This window comes from Gallinula chloropus, assembly GCF_964237585.1.
Source record: "Gallinula chloropus genome assembly, chromosome: 3".
NCBI lineage: Eukaryota > Metazoa > Chordata > Aves > Gruiformes > Rallidae > Gallinula > Gallinula chloropus.
In genome coordinates, this window is record NC_140087.1 from 53,058,666 (window position 1) to 53,076,299 (window position 17,634).

The 17,634-nt window shown below is 42.0% G+C and overlaps 1 protein-coding gene across 1 annotated transcript in view; it reads left to right on the plus strand.

Moving 5' to 3' along the window:
- The window catches only part of GLP1R (glucagon like peptide 1 receptor), a gene marked incomplete at its 5' end in the record, with an annotated part of 88,753 nt that overhangs the window by 31,358 nt on the left and 39,761 nt on the right, over positions 1-17,634 (plus strand). The window contains 2 exons of the mRNA XM_084261089.1: positions 2,865-2,961; positions 4,218-4,328. Coding sequence (XP_084117215.1) covers positions 2,865-2,961; positions 4,218-4,328 — 208 coding nt within the window. The remainder of the gene's footprint in view (positions 1-2,864; positions 2,962-4,217; positions 4,329-17,634) is intronic.

The window sequence follows — 17,634 nt, forward strand, 5'->3', positions numbered from 1 at the left end:
TATTTAGACTGTTATGATTTACTTCAAAATTTGGGTACTGACCGAGGAACCTTGTCCTCATATATGTGTTTAGTGTTTTGATGTTGCAGAGGAATTAAATTGCTTTTCAAGAAAATACAGATTCTTTTATGTGAATAAGTACCCATGCTGTAAATCTGTGGCACTGTGTAAGTTGTGATTCTTGTTTACATTGGCTAAAATCTCTGGGAAATGAGGATTAGTGTGTATATATAAAAATAAAAGTTAAGTCAATTTGCCTGATTGCTCTGGTTCTGCTAAATACCACACTTTGTTAGCTGTTGCATAGAGAACAAATTATGTAGTCCTGGGTTTTATTATTTGATTATTGTATTGTAACAGGCAATAGAGAATAGAAAACTGTCTACCAAATCAGTCATCTCTACAAAAAGGTATGTCCAATTATTTTACTCTTATAGTTTGCTCATGTCCTTGTTAGAATTGTCTTCTCATATTATGAGCAACCAATAGAAGTAGAATGTTTCTACTTTTTCATTAAACAGAGGGATAGAGGCGTGCTTTATTTCTAAGCTGTAATTAAAGCTGGTTATTCCTACATTCATGAAGGCAACAGATGAAACTTGATTTAGAAGACAATATTTTAAGGCTTGCTGACGCTGAAAGAACTAATTTGCTTTGTGCAAGCATTTTTGGGATATTTTCAGGATATTTTAAATGGTAGTCCTGTTTCATTTAGAAACCCTATGTGCATCTCTATCCTTTAATGATTTTAAAAGCTGAATTTGCATCAACTTGATGTGGTTATCTGTGTGCATGGCCAGTAGTTACTTTTTGGGAAGCTGTGTGACGTTTATCTTCTGAAATTATTTTGAATCATAATGTAAGAGTCATTCTGAAAATGTTCCTTTTATTCAGGTGAAGAAACAGTCCTGTATAGCTTCAATAACCACCCTAGTAAAATGAAAACATTTTAAACTTGGGTATAACCTGAAAGTTACATTTTAAAGACTGCTTGAGATAAACGGGTTTGAAAGTAGATTCCCTTTCCCTGTACTCCTGATCATCCATCCTTATTCAGCCTATTCTATCTGTAGATGGTGTCTTATTTACTGGTTGTGTGTTTCTCTACACACACTTATAGACCTAACTTAGGGGATGTTAGTTTTTGCTCCTTCCAAGTATATTAAGCATAGATTACTACACTAAAGATTTGTGTGTGTCTGTAGGCATGTAGGGCTAAAATTCAGTAAAGTACATGAATTTTACATGGTTTTTAGTATAGACAGATTTTGGCAGCATTTATTGGCATAAATAAGATGATTTTAATCAAGCAGACAAGGGTTGGAGCTTGAGATGCACAGGCTTGTGCTTGTTTTGACTTCGGGGGAACTGGTTAAATTCTTCTAAAGTTATGGCCATGAGGCCCTGGCTACAGTTAAGTTGTACATAAATACAGGCAGCTACTCTTGAAACACAACTCAAGTATTACAACATACTAAATGTTTTTCTCATCACATGTACAAGAGCGTCCTTGTAATTAAATGTAGTGGCTTAATTCAAAAAAAGGCAAAAGCATCATGTATCTAGTGGTTTGGTTTTTTTCAAATACTTGTTTTCTAACATTGTAAGAATAGGTGAGAAGAGGACTTGAGGCCTGTAGTCCAAATATGTTGGTTCTACTTCCGTTCTTCTATTAGCAGGGTGATTGCACTGATGTCTAAATTTTAGTCACATTGGTTGTGGCAGACAGCGTTCAGTTTGGCCTTCCTGAACTGTGTTATAGGTTTAAAAGTTACTTCTCTGTTTTAAGGCAATCCTTCCCATTCCCTGGTTTCCTTCTAACTTTTCCTTTCTCCATCTGGAAAAGTTTAGAAGCGCAAATGAAGAATAGCCATTGAAGCTGTGAGGATAAAATTACAAGGATTACTAACTCTCATGCCTCACTTAATTAACAGATTGACAGCTGTGATTAAATGAATTCAGTTTTACCCAGTGCTACTGTGTTATACCATTAGGTTTGTATGAGGCATCCATGCTGACCCTTTCTCTGGAGAAAAGAATGCTGAGTTATCAGTATGATTGATTGCATACAGCCTGCTAATCCTGACACTTGTAATTCTGTTTATATGGGTGTGGAGAGGGGAGAGAAGGACTCATGTCTCTTTACTGGAATGCAGTGAGTAAACTGGGCCTTGGTGAGCCAGGTACGGCATCTGCTAGGCTTGAGCAAGCGGTTGAAGCTGTATTTTGCAGTTTAGTAACAACATCCTTTGTGCTCAGGTAGTTTGTTTGTATTTTTCTCCTGCTCCCTCAGTACTTGGGTTAGCTGATGGTGGAACCTACAGCCTGTCAAACAGTGCAGAAAGGAGGTTCCTGATCTTCCTGGGGCTTCTGGGAAAATATGCTGGGTGCAGGGAGAAGCGTATTTTCTTCATGGAAGAACAGCTGAGCTGGAAAGGCTTTTATCGATGTCTTGGAAGAATGCTTGGAGAGTATCTGCTGAACGTAGTGAAGTCACTTGGTCTTGTTTATGGGATAGCAGAAATACTGCTGTTGGAAAGAAAACCTCTCCTGAAAGGACTTGCTGTTGTCACTGTCTTTTCATGAGATAATGAATCACACAACTGGGGCATGTTCAAGAAAACAAGGATGGCTCAGTTTGTGTTTCAGTAGTTGGGGGTTTTTTTTAGTTCTTTATGGTATGAATAGAAAGGGATTTCTTTGGTTGCAATCAAGCAAATGTATAGCAGCATCTTGTACCCTTTATGATAAGCAGTGCTGTTTTGGCTTGTGGAAGTCTTTTTCACACCTACCTACTCAGACTGCGTGACAAAATCTGCAACCTAAATCCCTGCGATCTCTGAGACTTGTGATTTCTCTTTCAGACTTCAGATGGGTCCCTCTCTGGGGTTATGCAGAAGTGGAAGGAGTATCAGCTCCAATGCCTGAAATACTTGTATGAGGCACCCCCCATTGCAGCAGGTAAGCCTGCTTGATAGTGGTAGGACATATTAGCTTTTAAAATGCGTAAGACTACCAAGGGAGTTATTATGAACTTGCAAATACTTCTCCAGCTTACTTTCCAGTCCATTTCTTCTTTATCCCATTTGCTTCTGCCTGCTCTCTGTGGGACTCCTCCCTCTGCTGAGGAAGCATTTTACAGAACAATTTCATTGTAAAGATGTTACTCTTTAGGTCCAGAGTGTTTTGCTGCAGTGACAAGTGCCTGAAACTTTTTTTAGGGGTCAGGGTTGAGAGAGCACACATGCTCTGGGACCATGGTATTCATGTTGATGTAGGGGTTAGTGGGACTTAAAGTTGGTATGTTTTATTTTGAGCACTGTAAAATGCTGAAATTACTTGGGGAAAAAAAAAAAAAGAGCCTTAGCAAAATTGAGAGTGCAGCTTGTCTTAGCAGTTGGGCTGCTCTAATGTGCTGAGAGCAGCTGTGGTGTGCAAACATCATGGTGTTTAGAGGACACTGATGACTTGTCAATGACACTCACAACTGGACACAGTGCAGCTTCTCCTATGCTTCAGTGCTTTTGCAACACATTGAGAAAGATGAGATGGGTCTAAAGTTGAATCTGTGAATAATTATTTGAGAACTGTTAATTTTCCTTCTCTTAACTACATGATTACAGCAGAGAGCAGTAGCTGATGACAACAATGGCAAGGAAACATTTGTCTCCCTCCGCTCCATTATCCTATTGAGCGGTTGAGTGCTGCCCTCTAAGAATGACAGTTTAATAAATCTGAAGTTGAAGTATCCTCATGTTGATTAAGCTGTAATGCAAAGTTATGGTTGTGTGTGGATATTTCATTGCTGGATCTATAAATTAGGCTAGGCTTTCCAACTGCACAACTGTGAAGTTTTCTCAGGAATGATTATCTACAGTATCCATAGCAAAAAAAATTTAAATTGAGACTCATAAGGGTATAAGTGAGAAGAGGTAGCAATGGATCAGTATCAATTTTATTATTGTCCCTTAATTTAGTAAAGACCCCAGGCTGTTCTTCAGGTCCCATCTGAAACAACAGCTCCTTGTTGTGTGCAGATAAACTCTTCTGTTCAAGTACATTTCATGTAACTTGACATCAAAGCTTAATTGCATAATACTGTTTTGGCTTAAATGCATGTGTCCATGTTTCCTTTTATCTGCTGCTCTTCAGTCTATTCCTCCTTGCTGTAGTAATACAAGGCAGTGGCGTTGACCCTCTCTTCCATCTCTCTGCAGAAGGCAAGTTTTGCAACAGAACTTTTGACAATTATGCCTGCTGGCCAGATGGACTGCCTGGCACCTACGTGAATGTCAGCTGCCCCTGGTACCTTCCCTGGGCTAATGCAGGTGAGAGTCTTTCATCATAGACACAGCTTTAAACCAACCATGTTTTCCTTGCCCGGTCTTAGCAAGGATAAAATTGGCTTTAAATGTCATGACTGCAGTCAGTTCTCTGCAATTCAACAGTAAAACTGGGGCTTAATATGATACACTCTCTATCTATTTTGTGAGAGAAAATGAGAGAAGAGATTGTTCTTAAGGAGTTGCATTTAGTGTGGATTTTTGTGCTCTCATCTGTTTTTGCTGCTTAAACAGTAGTGACTATTATTAAAATAGCACTGTGGTGTTTGTTGAACACTGCCAAACAATAATAATGGTGTAGTTGGAAAACTGAGATAAAAGTAGCAAAGATAAGTGCTAGGTGGTCCTGTAGTGGGTAAACAAATGGTCTAAGGTGCAACTGTTTTATGCTGTGTCCCAAGATAAACTTATTTCTCAGGATGCTGTGAGATGAAGGCAATGTCAGAGGTTGCAAAGACTTTTTCTCTGGCCAAGCTTTAAACTTGTCTGGAAAGTGAGTCTCTAAAACAAAATTGCTGAATCTGGATTGCTGTTTTCACTTGGTGCATTTTTTTTTTTGTACTAGTGTTTCAAGGAAAGAGATGAGAACCAACATTAATGATCTCTTCAGTGGTTAAGGGCACCCATGATGTTTTTGTGTGGGAGAGATCATCTGCTACACTTTCTGTCCCTGTGTCCCAGGGTCCTGCTGCCACTTGGTTACCCTTACAAAGTGACCTGCATGCTTTGGCAGTTTTATTCCGGTCTCATTTGTGCTGAACACTTTCGTTGGGGTGACTTCCCCATCCCTAAACATATTGCTCTGTATTCTACCAGGTGAACTACTGTGTCCATGTATCTATCTTCTGTATGTCTTGTGTTATCTCAACTGCCTTGATAGTAATTGCCAATTTGATAAACTTTGAAGTTAAAGTGCTGTTTGCTAATCCTCTTCAGATTTATTAATAAAGATGTGATGTTTTCAGAATGGACAAACAAGCTTTTACAACTATATTCAATTAATATTTGTCTCATAATTTTCTGACACAGAATTATTGGATGCTGTAGAATTTTTCCCAATAATGCTAATCTTTCCATATCTAAAACTTCAGGATTTAACTTTTCCTCTAAAAGTGTTTACTACAATCTTTAATACCCTGGGCATGGTTATTTGACTTTCAACTGCACTTGAAACATCACTGCTAGAGAGAGCCAAGGTTTAGCACAATACTGCAGGTTAATAAATTTTTGGAATGTGCAATATCTTTAATACTTTTGGGAATAATTTTTTAAAAATAATAATTATCCTGAAAACAGTGTTTGTTTCAGTGACAAGAATGGTAATGTTTTGTATAAGCACTTGCTAGGGAGGATTGCAAAAGTACTTCAGAGTCGTTAAAGCTCTGGATGTGTGTTGCTTTGTTGTGTATACTGTGCATATACCTCAACTGCTTTATCTGTAAAGAATAGAAATAGAACAAGGAGGCCTTTCATTGTCTAATATAAAACACGTAGCTTGTATTGGTTCCAAGTATGCAATTTAGGAGCCTGTATTACCATGACCTGATACTATTTTGTGATGTGTTGTGGACTCATGTTCAAAGTGAATGCTAATGGGCTGCCACAATGAAGAGGTAACATCTTTATAATGGAAGACCTAGAGCAATAGGAAATTGGATGCCCTGTGATTTACAGTAATCAATAAAGCATGTTTATTGCTTGTTCTTGTTTAGCCCCCTACTTGGAACTTGAAATGGGTTCTAGCACTGCAGGTCTTCCATCTCTTCACCTGATGAAAATAGAGAAAATTAAAAAAAGAGACCTTGTTTGGGAAGTATCTTCAAAACATGTCAGTGAAGGTCATCATTGAGTATGAAGTGCTTCAGCCAAGCTTACTTATTTAAGATAGCTATTCTTTTAATTAGGAGTCTGGTTTTCAAATGCATAAGAAGTTTGCTTGTGGACATCACACCATACTCCCAGAAGTCCCCTGGAGTTAAATTGAAACACTTGAAACTGAATACTGTTTGTAAGGGGGTACTGAGATGGAGCAAGCATTGAATATGAGTATCTCTATGATCTGGCCATTTCCCCAAAAGGTGTAGAAGAGTTGGAAGCGGGGGCAGGTGATCTAGGAAGCATATAGAAACACTGATCCATTCAAGGATAAGATTAGTAAAGCTCCATCCCATTTATAATCTGACAAGTGATGATGTGAAGGACAATAAAAAGGGCTTCTAAACAGATATGAGAAAATTTGGATCCATTGGTGAATGAGACAGAAGGATCTTGCAACAAAGAATGGAGAAATGACAGAGATACTAACTACCACCTTTGCCACTGCCTTTAATGGTAAAATTTGCCTTCAGCAGTCTAGGCTCCTGAGCTCAGTGGTGAAGTCTGGAGTAAGGCAGACTTATCCTTGATAGAGGAGGATCAGATTATGGAACACTGAAACTGGACATGCACAAGTCCATGGGACTTGGTGGGATGTTGTAACGTATGCTGAGTGAGCTGAAGCCACTCTTGATTATCTTTGAAAGGTCATGGCTATTGAGAGAGAATCCTGAGGACTGGAAGAAAGCAACTGTCACCGCTGTCTTCCAGAAGTACAATGAGAAGAATCTGAGGAAATATGTGGTTGACTTTGTGTAAGTCCCCAGGGAGATGATGGAGCCAATAATCCTGAAAACTGTTTCTGAGCACATAGAGGACAAGAAGGTGATTTGAAGTAGTCAGCATGGATTTATGAAGGTGAAATCATGCTTGACAAACCTGATAGCCTTCTATGGTTAGATCACTAGCTTGGCAGATAAAGGGAGAGCAGTAGATGTTGTTTGGCTTGACTTTAGTAAGGCTTTTGACACTGTCTACCACTTACATCCTCATTGTCTCATCCACACTTCAGCAGTTTGTCAAAGGAACAATGAGATTAACTAAAAACTGGCTGAGCTGCTGGGCATATAGTGTTGCAGTCAGCAGCACAGAGTGGGTCTGCAAATCAGTCCCTGGTGGTGTACCCCAGGGCTTGGTAGTAGATCAGTACTGTTTAACAACTTTATTAATGATCTGGATGATGAGTGCCCCTTCAGCAAGTTTGCAGGCCATACAAAACAGAGGAGTGGCTGATACACCACATTCAGAAGGTTGTTGAGAGGCTGGAGAAATGAGGTGACAGGAATCCTGTGAATTTCTGCAAAAGGAAATGGAAAGTCATGCCTCTCAGGAGTAGTTGTTGTATGCACCAGTACTGAGTGGCTGGAAGGCAGCTTCGTAGAAAAGGCCCTGGAGGTCATGACGGCACCAAGCTCAGCAGGGGCAGCAGTGTGCCTTTAAGTGAAGCACATCAAGAGCTTCCTGGGCTGTATTAGGAAGAGCATCCTTCCCCTCCACAATGTGGAGTGCTCCCCTGGTGTGAGACACATGGGCATGCTGCAGTACGTCCAGCAGAAGATTGCTAAGGCATGCAAGTAGTTTTTTATGAGATGGGGCTGAGGGAGCTGGGATCATAGAATCATAGAATTGTAGGGGTTGGAAAGGACCTCGAGAGATCATCGGGTCCAACCCCCCTGCCAAAGCAGCTCCCTAGGACATATCACTCGGGTGTCCAGGCGGGTCTTGAATATCTCCAGTGAAGGAGACTCCACCACCTCCCTGGGCAGCCTATTCCAGTGCTCAGCTCAGTATCATTCAGCCTGGAGAAGGAAAGACACAGAGGTTATCAATGTGTATGGTCACAAATTGAAATATAGGAAATTTCCTTCACATGTCATTATTCTACTGTGAGTTTGGTCAAGAACCTGAAACAGGTGACCCAAAGTGCATTTGGAGTCTCTGTCCTTGAAGATGGTCAAAGCTGGCCTGGACATTGACCTGAGTAACTTGCCCTAGTTGTGAACAAGGTCTGTGCTAGGACATCTCTAGAGTCCCTGTTCAGTCTTGTCTGTTTCATGATTTTTCTGTTTCTTTTTTTTTAGTTATAAGTCTTGGTAATAAATTTCTGCTAAATGTTACGGTTTTCTGTTGGTATCAGCCAGAATAGGAGGTGGAGGAAAGAATTTATATGGGAAGAGTTTGTAAGGCTGGAGCATTCCTTGATATATTTACAGGTTTTTAAAACCTTAGACTTTAACAGCTTTTATTCTTGCTTGTTTCCAACTCTTCTTGCCTTGGTTATCAGTCTTGAGCCTGACCTACTGCAGATCCCAACAGCAGGTGTAACTAGGCAGGTTGCTTAGCAGACTGGTAAGCCAAAAATTACGTGGAGAAGTTTTTACCTGCTCAACAGGTATGTGCTGCATCACTAGCCCAATCCCAGGGGACGTTAGCAGGTTCTTGTGTCTACTTGCTGCCAGTGAGGTGTAACTTTCTTGCTTCCTAACATGATTGCTTCAGAATCACTGCCTGCGTTACTGGTATGGGTTCAGTAGTAAAATTTCTCCAGGTCTTTGGATTGCTCATTTATCTGAAGATGGAAGAGAGAACCTCTAGGGAGATGGGAATCTGCTCACTGCAAAACTTGAAATTGAAGCTGATGTTCTTAGTGCTGTATGTCTATTCAGACTTGTGGGTGTACGGAGATGCAAGATCATGGAGGGTGAGTCTGTGGGTCTTTTAGGCGAAGCAATGTGTGCACTTGTAAGGCTTTGTCTCGCAGCATCACTCTCCTTGTGATGGCAACATTCGTCTTCTGCCCTTTTTGAGAGTGCTGCTTGCTAAGGCAGCCCGTAAAATACAGCAGAGACAATCAATACTGTCCTGCTTGTGTGTCAGATCTTAGAAATGCTGAGCCTGAGACTTTTTCTTCTTGTGTTAGCATGTGTGTGTAAGCAGTCCTGCTGAACTGTGTTGGCACGCTGTCTGTGAGGATGGACTCTCTGAAGGCTGGGAATATGCCTGTGATAATTGGTTTAAAGAAAGATCACAACAGTAGACCAAAATTTTATGTTCAAAACCATGTATCCATGTACTGCTACAGGTTTTTTTTGTGACAGGCAAGTAAATTAAAAGTGACTTTTTCGAGCTATTTTATAGCTCATACTGAAGTACTGGGCACTGAGTAGTCAATGCCCTTTTGGGATGTGGCCAAAGGTTAGTTTATTACATGTTTCTTCAGTGACACTTCACAACTGCCTCTTTTCCATCTCATTGTTAAATAAACTCAGTGTTTGTGGAGCTGTGGAGCAAAATAAATTTGGAATTTCACCCGAATGAAATGTGAAGAGGGGTTTTCTTATTCCTTTGAGTCTTCTCCATCCCCCACCGCCCTGCAGATCAGTTTCCTGATTGGTGTGATTGCACCCATATTAACAATTAACTGGTTCAAGTATTTTGGTTGTTATACTATTGCCCTAACTCAAGAAGAAATTGTGAAATAAGGGTATCATAGCTATATCTGGGTACTTGGTATCACACTGAAGGAACTGAGGTTTAAAGTAACCTGTACTTCAAGGCAGGTTAAACCATTGTCACTGGAATGAGAAATAAGTGGCTAATGTGCCTTACAACACAGCATGGGGGTTTGGTATCGTAGCAAATTAAAAGCCAAATCACTGCTGATCTGTGACTGCATGGTAGGAGTTCATAGTTATTGAGGTCCCTCTAGTGCTATATAAAACAGCTTTGCACATGTGCTGGGGAAACTCTTTGGGACAATGAAAAGCAGTGATAGTGGAGCAAACAGAAGGTGTAGGGGAATCAAACTTTGGTCAAAGCATTCTGTTCAGAATCATGTAGGTGAAACTTCTCTTTGGGAAGAGCTGTGTTTCCAAGTGGTGCTTTGAAAATATGAATTTCAAGTGTTTCACTTATCAAAACAAATGCATGCTTAACTTCTGCCACCTTCCCCCTCACACCTCCCAGAAAAACCTCAAACCAAACCTTGTTAAAGCAAGATTGTATTTTTACCTCTAATAGCATACTTGTACATCTTTGAAAAGGCTGTAATTAGCTGTTTCAAACCTGTATTTCACTCCAGCTCATTGTTTTGCTTCTATTTATTCTTACACAACTCCCAGTGTTGGGCAGATCTTCACGAGGAGATTCTGAAGTAGCAGGAGGGAGGTTATTGCTAGAAGGATTTCTACTGTGAAACTTCCAGCACTGATTTTGGACCATGGCCAAAGCTTATTGAAGGCAGGTTTCACATGCTTCTGGCTGACTGAGTTAAAGCTTTTGTTCCCCTATATCTCATTTCTTGGACCAAACCTTGTCTTTAGTGAAAACCAGAAAGCCTACTCAGTTTCTGGTAACACTGAAGTCAATGCTAGGTAAACTTTGTATATTTTTCTATCCACATTGTGGGGAGTCAGATTACCACGGGTTATATGTGGGCAGCAGCTGTTGCAAAGTCCAGTCAGAGCACAAACCTCCAAGGGGAGTAGTAGCCCTTTAAGGGATGGTGGGCACCTCACTTCACTGTCACTGGCTGTGTGCATTTTCTTGTTACTTTCTTTTAATTGAAGGCCAGCTGCCAGTAACACCATGTGGATTTGGAAACTGTGGAGCAGCACAATTCATGTTGCAATTATGCCTCCTCTGGGGTTCTGATATTTTATTGTTTAATAGCACAAAATCCTTTTTAATTAAAAAAAAACCTTCCAGGGATACTAATTTCAGACAAGTTATGTTAACAGTAGCCACAGCAGTTGCTCCTATATGCACTGGGCTGCACAAAGGCTGGCTGCAAACTTGCACTAACACAGATGTAGATGTTATATCTCCATTCAAAATCATCTGGACCCTTCTTCACTAGATTCATCTTTCTCCTAGCTTGAAATCCTTCCCTTTAATAATTTCCAGTGTCACTTGCTCTAGCTGGAATCACTTGTCTCCTAAACTCATTTTCTATATTATGCTGTCTTTACTACATTATGTGTTGCAATAGTGACACCTGCTCTTCTGTTCTCCCAGAAGACCAGGCAGAGTACAGCCTGAGGACCCCTGGAAATGACATACCTTTTCAGCCTGTGACATGAAAGACCTGAACGTCTGGTTGCAGAATAATCTTAACAGTACTATCAGACATGACCTCTGATAGGAACCTTGTGGCTGCCTCTGGCTACTGGAGATGTAGTCAGAGTCTGATAAAATTAAGTAAGTTGAAGAGCATTGTGGAGATCTGGGACAACAGCTGTACTTCACACAATTTTGCCACAAAGATGGCACGAACTGACCTTCATGCGTGGGGTGTGGTAATGCAGAAAAGACCAGAGACAGGTGGGTTGCTGCTCCAGAGTACCTTTTGGTGCAAGGACACATTCAGGCCAGTTCTTTCCCTTTTCCTCCGACTGTAACCTACATTTGAGACCCTTTTTCCAGCATTTCCCCCTTCCCTCTCTGGTGACAGAACTGTTTTTACTGATGTGTTTTTGGGTAGGTGTAGGATCTGTGTGAGGCTTTGGGTGCAAATGGGGCCATTACCTCAGAACTGTCAAGTGCCAAAGGTTACCAGTCTGACCATAAAGCTTTTACATTTCTTAATAGCAATTTTGCTAGGGCTTTGAGATACAGGTAAACCTTCTTGTGGTGCAGCAGAGAGGATGGAAATTGTCTGCACAGTCACCACCCCACATTACTTTCTAGCTTTGTTCTGGCTACTGTTTAAATCATCAATGCAGCAAGCCCTAAATCTCCCTTCCTGTGGGGACTCCTCCCTTCCCCAAAAGCTGTGGTTGTAGATGTACATAGCTGTAATGGCATCATGCATGGCAACGCTGAAGTTCTTATTCCCTTGCTAAACAAGCAGCAGAAGCAGAAGTGTTGAAATAGATTTTGTTTGGGATCTGAGACATCCAATCTGTGGTTGTTGTGCCCACCAAGGAGAAGGGCTGAGAAATGACAGAGCGCCTTGTTGTATTTGTCAGGGTGTCACCACAGCAGCTTTGTGTCCATGGTATACCATGTCATGACCCTGTTGAGAAAGGATTATCAGTAGGCTTCTGCATCAGCAGGGATTTTGGGTCATTGATTAGTGGTGGGGTGTCTTCCCCATAGCGGAGTCCTCGCAGTCTGGGCAGGTGGCAGCATGGTGAGGAGCAGGCTGGTGGTGGACACTGGTTTGGGGAAGTGATGTAACCAACTTCGTCTATCTGCACCTGTGAGTCTTGCTCAAATTGCACAAACTCCATGAGCAATATGGTCCCATCAGTCTTCTGGATTGACTATCTGCAGGCAACTAGAAAAGCTTCTGCAGCCACTTTTTTTCTGGAAGTGACTCAGTGTCTTCATCCCTACACACACCTGTCAAATGGGGTCATGGGAGATTGATGCTCAAATAGCTGCATTCCTGAGGCACATGCTGTGCTGCAGAATTAAATCCACTGTCCTAGTCCTCTTTCCTTTCCAGAGGGTTGCCCATCTTTGAGCACTATTCAGACTTGTTGGGGGAGAGAGTTTGGGGCAGGGTGACGTAGTGCCACAAGCAAAAAGCAGACAAGAATGCTTGCTTTTGCTTGAGACCTCCTATGGGTAATGATGCTGGGGTGGTGAAATGCCACCCTCACCTGTATGAGGCAGACCAAACAGTATGTGTTGCCTTCTAGAGGGGCCTGTAGAAATCCCTGCAGCTGAGGAAGACGATTTCTGTATGAGTTTTTTCCTTCAGACAGTTTTGAAGTGTATGCATGGCCGGCACATTTGGTTCAGGGAACCAGATTAAAACTTGCTGGTCTAATTTATCTTGCTTTTTATTTAATAATCCCATTTTTAGTTTGATATCTTAAACCCAAGAGAGTTAGCAGATGGCTACATGACCACATGGCTAAACTATCTGTTTGTCTTCTAACATGCAAGAGAATAAATTACACTTCAAATATTGGATATGGTAAAGATGATTAAACACTCATTATATTTATTTCCTTCTTTACTCTAATAGAACCAAGTTTACAGAAAGCTCCCAGTAATGCTGGAAAGGGGTGTGACCTTTTTTCAGTGAGAAAGATGTTGCTTTTGATTTCCTAACTCATAAGCAGTTAAAAATTTATACTTTGTTGCACTAAAAATTGTCTCAAGCTAATTAGCAATCTCAGTTTGCTTAAAAAAATGCCTAGTCTTTCAAGTTCACCTCTGCTATTGTTTGTTAGTCTTCATCTTATAGTACACCAGAGAACTGTGGAACATCTGCTGCTCATCTCAAGGGTAGATATAGGAACTATTGGAAGAAAAAAACTCTAAAAGTAATCAACAGATTATTCAGAATAATGAACATGCATCTATTGCAGACCATGTGGCAATGCCATTCTCTGTTTTATCAGTTCTATTTGTGTAAAAAATATTTAATATTTTTTAATGACTGGTTAACTTCAGATCAAGATATGTGCAAGAGAGCAGTGGCTTACAAACTTTCAGTTAGGGTGAGATATGTGATTGCCTTTAGGGATGGTGAAAAGCTGTATGCTCTGGTGCTGCAACCGAAATATGGGCATCATTCGTCAAATGCGTGATAGGAACAGGAGGGGACTTTGCACGTGGCCAGGCATTGAAGTGCATATATGGGTGCTGCGAGCAGCTGCATATTCATGTTGGGTACAAATCTATCTGCCTGAGGCCCTCTAGGAAGAATTTACTTCTCTGCGCTGCTGGGCGTAGCACAAAAGCTGGGCAGCCTTTCTGTAGGATACTGGCTTGCTATAACTGTGTCTGTGGGAGTTAGAGTAGTTGGCAGGACTGCATGTTTTCCAGCAATTTTTCAGTTATAACTGTAATGGTTTTGTTTTGTTAAAGTGATTCCTTGAGATAGAGTGTCAAGGATATCAAGGCACACCTCTGCAGGGACATAGCTGCATCTCCTCTGCCACAGCTTGAGAAGTTGTCCCCAGGTGATCTGACTGTGAATAGGATGTTTAAGTTAGAAATACACAGTTACACCTAGCTGCAAGGAAGCTACTGGGCTACCTCTCTGCCTTGCCAGCTTCCAACAGATGTGTTCGAGCTCACCAATTACTTTAAACTTCGTCAGCGTTCTCATTACAGGTATTGCATAACTGAAGTATACATTAACTACCCGCTTTTATCTGTTTGCAGTAACTGTACTCTGTTTAGGCAGGGACCTCAAACCTTTGTGTAACTTGCACTTAAGAACTTGCAGGCTTTTATTATAGTGGACAAAGGGTAAACCGAACTAATTAACGGTCTGAATAAACAGTAATTGTGCTTGCTACGTAATTAAATGCTTTGCTGAAAACAAGTTATCTTTCTGGCTTACTTAAATGTTGCTTATTAGTAAAGTATTGATTTTAGTATTTTTCCCCCCGAGTCCTAAAGATGGGATAAAACACTATTGCCTGCTTGTAAAACAACATAGGTGGAGAGCAACTTGCTAGAAGAGCCATATGACCGACAGCACACTTCATCCCTTTTTCAGGGATCACTGGCAGCTCACCTTTGTATGATGGGAAATGCTCCTCTTGCATCTGGCCTCTGTGTGTTCCTAAAGAACAAATATGCTTCTGGTGCGGCAGTGAACTCTTGTTAATCATGCACACAGTTTACTTATTGTGCAGCATTGTCCTTTTCTACTCAAGTGTTCTGATGGTAACTTTCCCCATGAGAGCTTTCTGTGATAGGCTAGATATTCCCTGAGAGATACAGGTCCCTGCTATGCATTTTGACATCCTCAAACATGCTAGAAATGCTAAGTATTAGGATTCTCATACATCACTCGAACTTTTCTTTGAATAAGAGCAATTTTTTTTTTCTGGGCAGTGTGTTTATGAGAGAACCTGGGTCCATGGCGAGTTCAATGACAATAATAATGATAGTGGTGGTTGGCGCCTGGCCAGACTCATCTGACCTTTCTAGAACTAATTTACTTTTTGACAGTTGGAATGAGCAAAAATGAAATGGGCAAGAAAAGGATCAAGTGGTCATCAGCATATTTCCTCTGAAAGCAGAAAACTGGCTTCCACATGCAAAACCTGCCTGATAATTGTCATGGAGCTTAATGAAGCAGGGCATCAACAATTACCCACACAGTCATTCTGTTAAAAGGAAAAAGGATGGAGAACGCTGCATTTGTGTGGCTGATGAATGACAGTGGGCCCTCTCAAGTTTTTTTTTAAATGTGAGGTGGGGTTGGCAGTGGATATTAAATGAAAGGATTGGACATTGGCAAGAGAAAAGTTTGTCAGAAGGATTCTGTATCTGTCCAAATACCTTTCAAGCAATGAAAATTAGGTGGAAACAAAAATGCAATGAGAAACTTGGGGAAATTTTTTTACCTTGGAAATGCTGTAACAGTTCCTCATTTTTAGACTGGGGGTGGGTCCCAGCTTTAGGATATAGGATAAGAATTGGAGATTAGTATAAAGATGGGGTTTGTAATGGAAATCCAGACATAACTGCAGACATAAGGGGGGGGGGGTGTGTGTGTGAGAGGCAAGGGAAGGGAAAAGGAAGGGGCAAATAACCCCAAAACCAAGAAACTAAGAGGCCCGTGGGTTGGGATAAGGATAGTTTACTAAGATAACAGAAAGATAAAATATAACAATGCTAGCAGGACTTTAGAGCAAAAATATATGAAGCTGTTGATACACAATGCAGTTTCTCACCAAACCACACAACTCAGGCCATGCCACTCCAGTAGTTATTGACAGAATGGTGATGCCTCTGATAATAAAATAACTTGTTAGGGGTTGTTTTTATTATTTTTTTATAGCTTGTATTTAGTAACATAGGTTGCAGAACTTTGCTTGACTGTGGTGTGGTTTTGAGCAGCAAGGTTCTGGTGATGGTGGTAGGGCTGCAGGGGTGGCTTCTGCAAGAAGCAGCTAGAAGCTTCCCCTAGGTCAGACACAGCAAACACCAGCTGATTCAAGGCCAGACTCACTGCTGACCAAGGCCAAGTCAATCAGCAATGGTCATAGCACCTCTGTGATAACATATTTAGGAGTAAAAAACCAGCAAGTGGCTGCTTTTTGCCACCAGAGAAGGGAGCGAGAAGATGTAAGAAACTTTGCAGACACCAAGGTCAGTGAAGAAGGAGGCGGAGGCTACAGGCACCAGAGGAGAAATTTCCCTGCAGCCTGTGGAGAAGACCATGCTGAATCAGGTTGCTTCCCTGCAGCCCATGGAAAGGGATGTGGAGCAGAGATCCCACACTGGAGTGGGTGGAGGCATACGAAGGATGCTGTAACCTGGTGGGAAGCCTGTATTGAAGCAAACTCCTGGCAGGACCTTCAGCCCATGGAGAGAGACTCATGCTGGAGCAGGCTTTCTGGGGCAACTTGTGACTCCGTGGGGCACGGGCTGGAGAAATCTGGGCCTGAGGGACTGCACTGCACGGAAGGGACCCATGCTGGGGCAGTTGGTGAAGAGCTGAAGCCCCATGGAAAAAGACTCTCTCTTGAAGTTTGTGGAGGACTGTCTCCTGTGGGTGGGACCCTGTGGTGGTTTAGCCCTGGCTGGAGGCCAGACGTCCACCAAAGTCAGTCTATTACTCCCCTTAGCTGGACAGGGGAGAAAATATATATTGAGAGGCTCAGGAATCAAGATAAGGACAGGGAGAGATCACTCTGTCAGCAACTACATGGGCAAAACCAGTTTTCTTTCCTTCACTGTTTTGAGCCTAATTTATTACAGTACACTGAAAAAAACCTGAAACTGGAGTCGGCAGCGCGACCAGATCTTAAAACAACTTTCCCCCCACCTCTCCCTTAGCACACTTTAGTCAGGGTTTTTGCTCCCTTCTTCCCTCCTGTTGTGGCCTCGGGCTGCAGGGACTGGGGAAATGGGGTTCTCTGTCACTTCTTCATGAGCTGTTTTCATTCCACACCATCCTCCCCCTGCTGCATTGTGGGGTCCCACCTATGAGAAAAGGATCTTCCCTCCAAAGTGAGTCTCTTCCCCCAGGGCTTCATCATCTGTTCCGCTGTGGATCACTGCTCTGGCCAGCAGTAGTAAATCACAATGTCAGTCCCAGGCCTCCGCGGGGTCACCAGCCTCTCCCACCAAACCTGTTTCGGTGCAAACCTCTCCCTCACTCATCTTTCTATCTCTGTTTCTCCTCATGGCTCTAAGTGCTGGCAGGGGCTTGTTCCAATGTAGGGTCTCAGCATCTTCTATATGTCTGCACCTGCTCCATCCAGTGTGGAGCCCTTCCATGGGCTACAGGTGGGGTCTCGTCCTTTTCCATGGACTGGGGCGGGGTGTAGGGGGGGGAACGCTCATTCTGCCATGGGTTTCTCCACGGGCTGAAGAGATATTTTTCTCTCTGGCACCTGGGGCTCCTCCTTTCCCCCATCCCCAGCCTTGGTGTCTGCACTCCTTGTTGCATCTTCTCACTCCCTTCTGTGGCAAAATGCAGCTGCTTCCA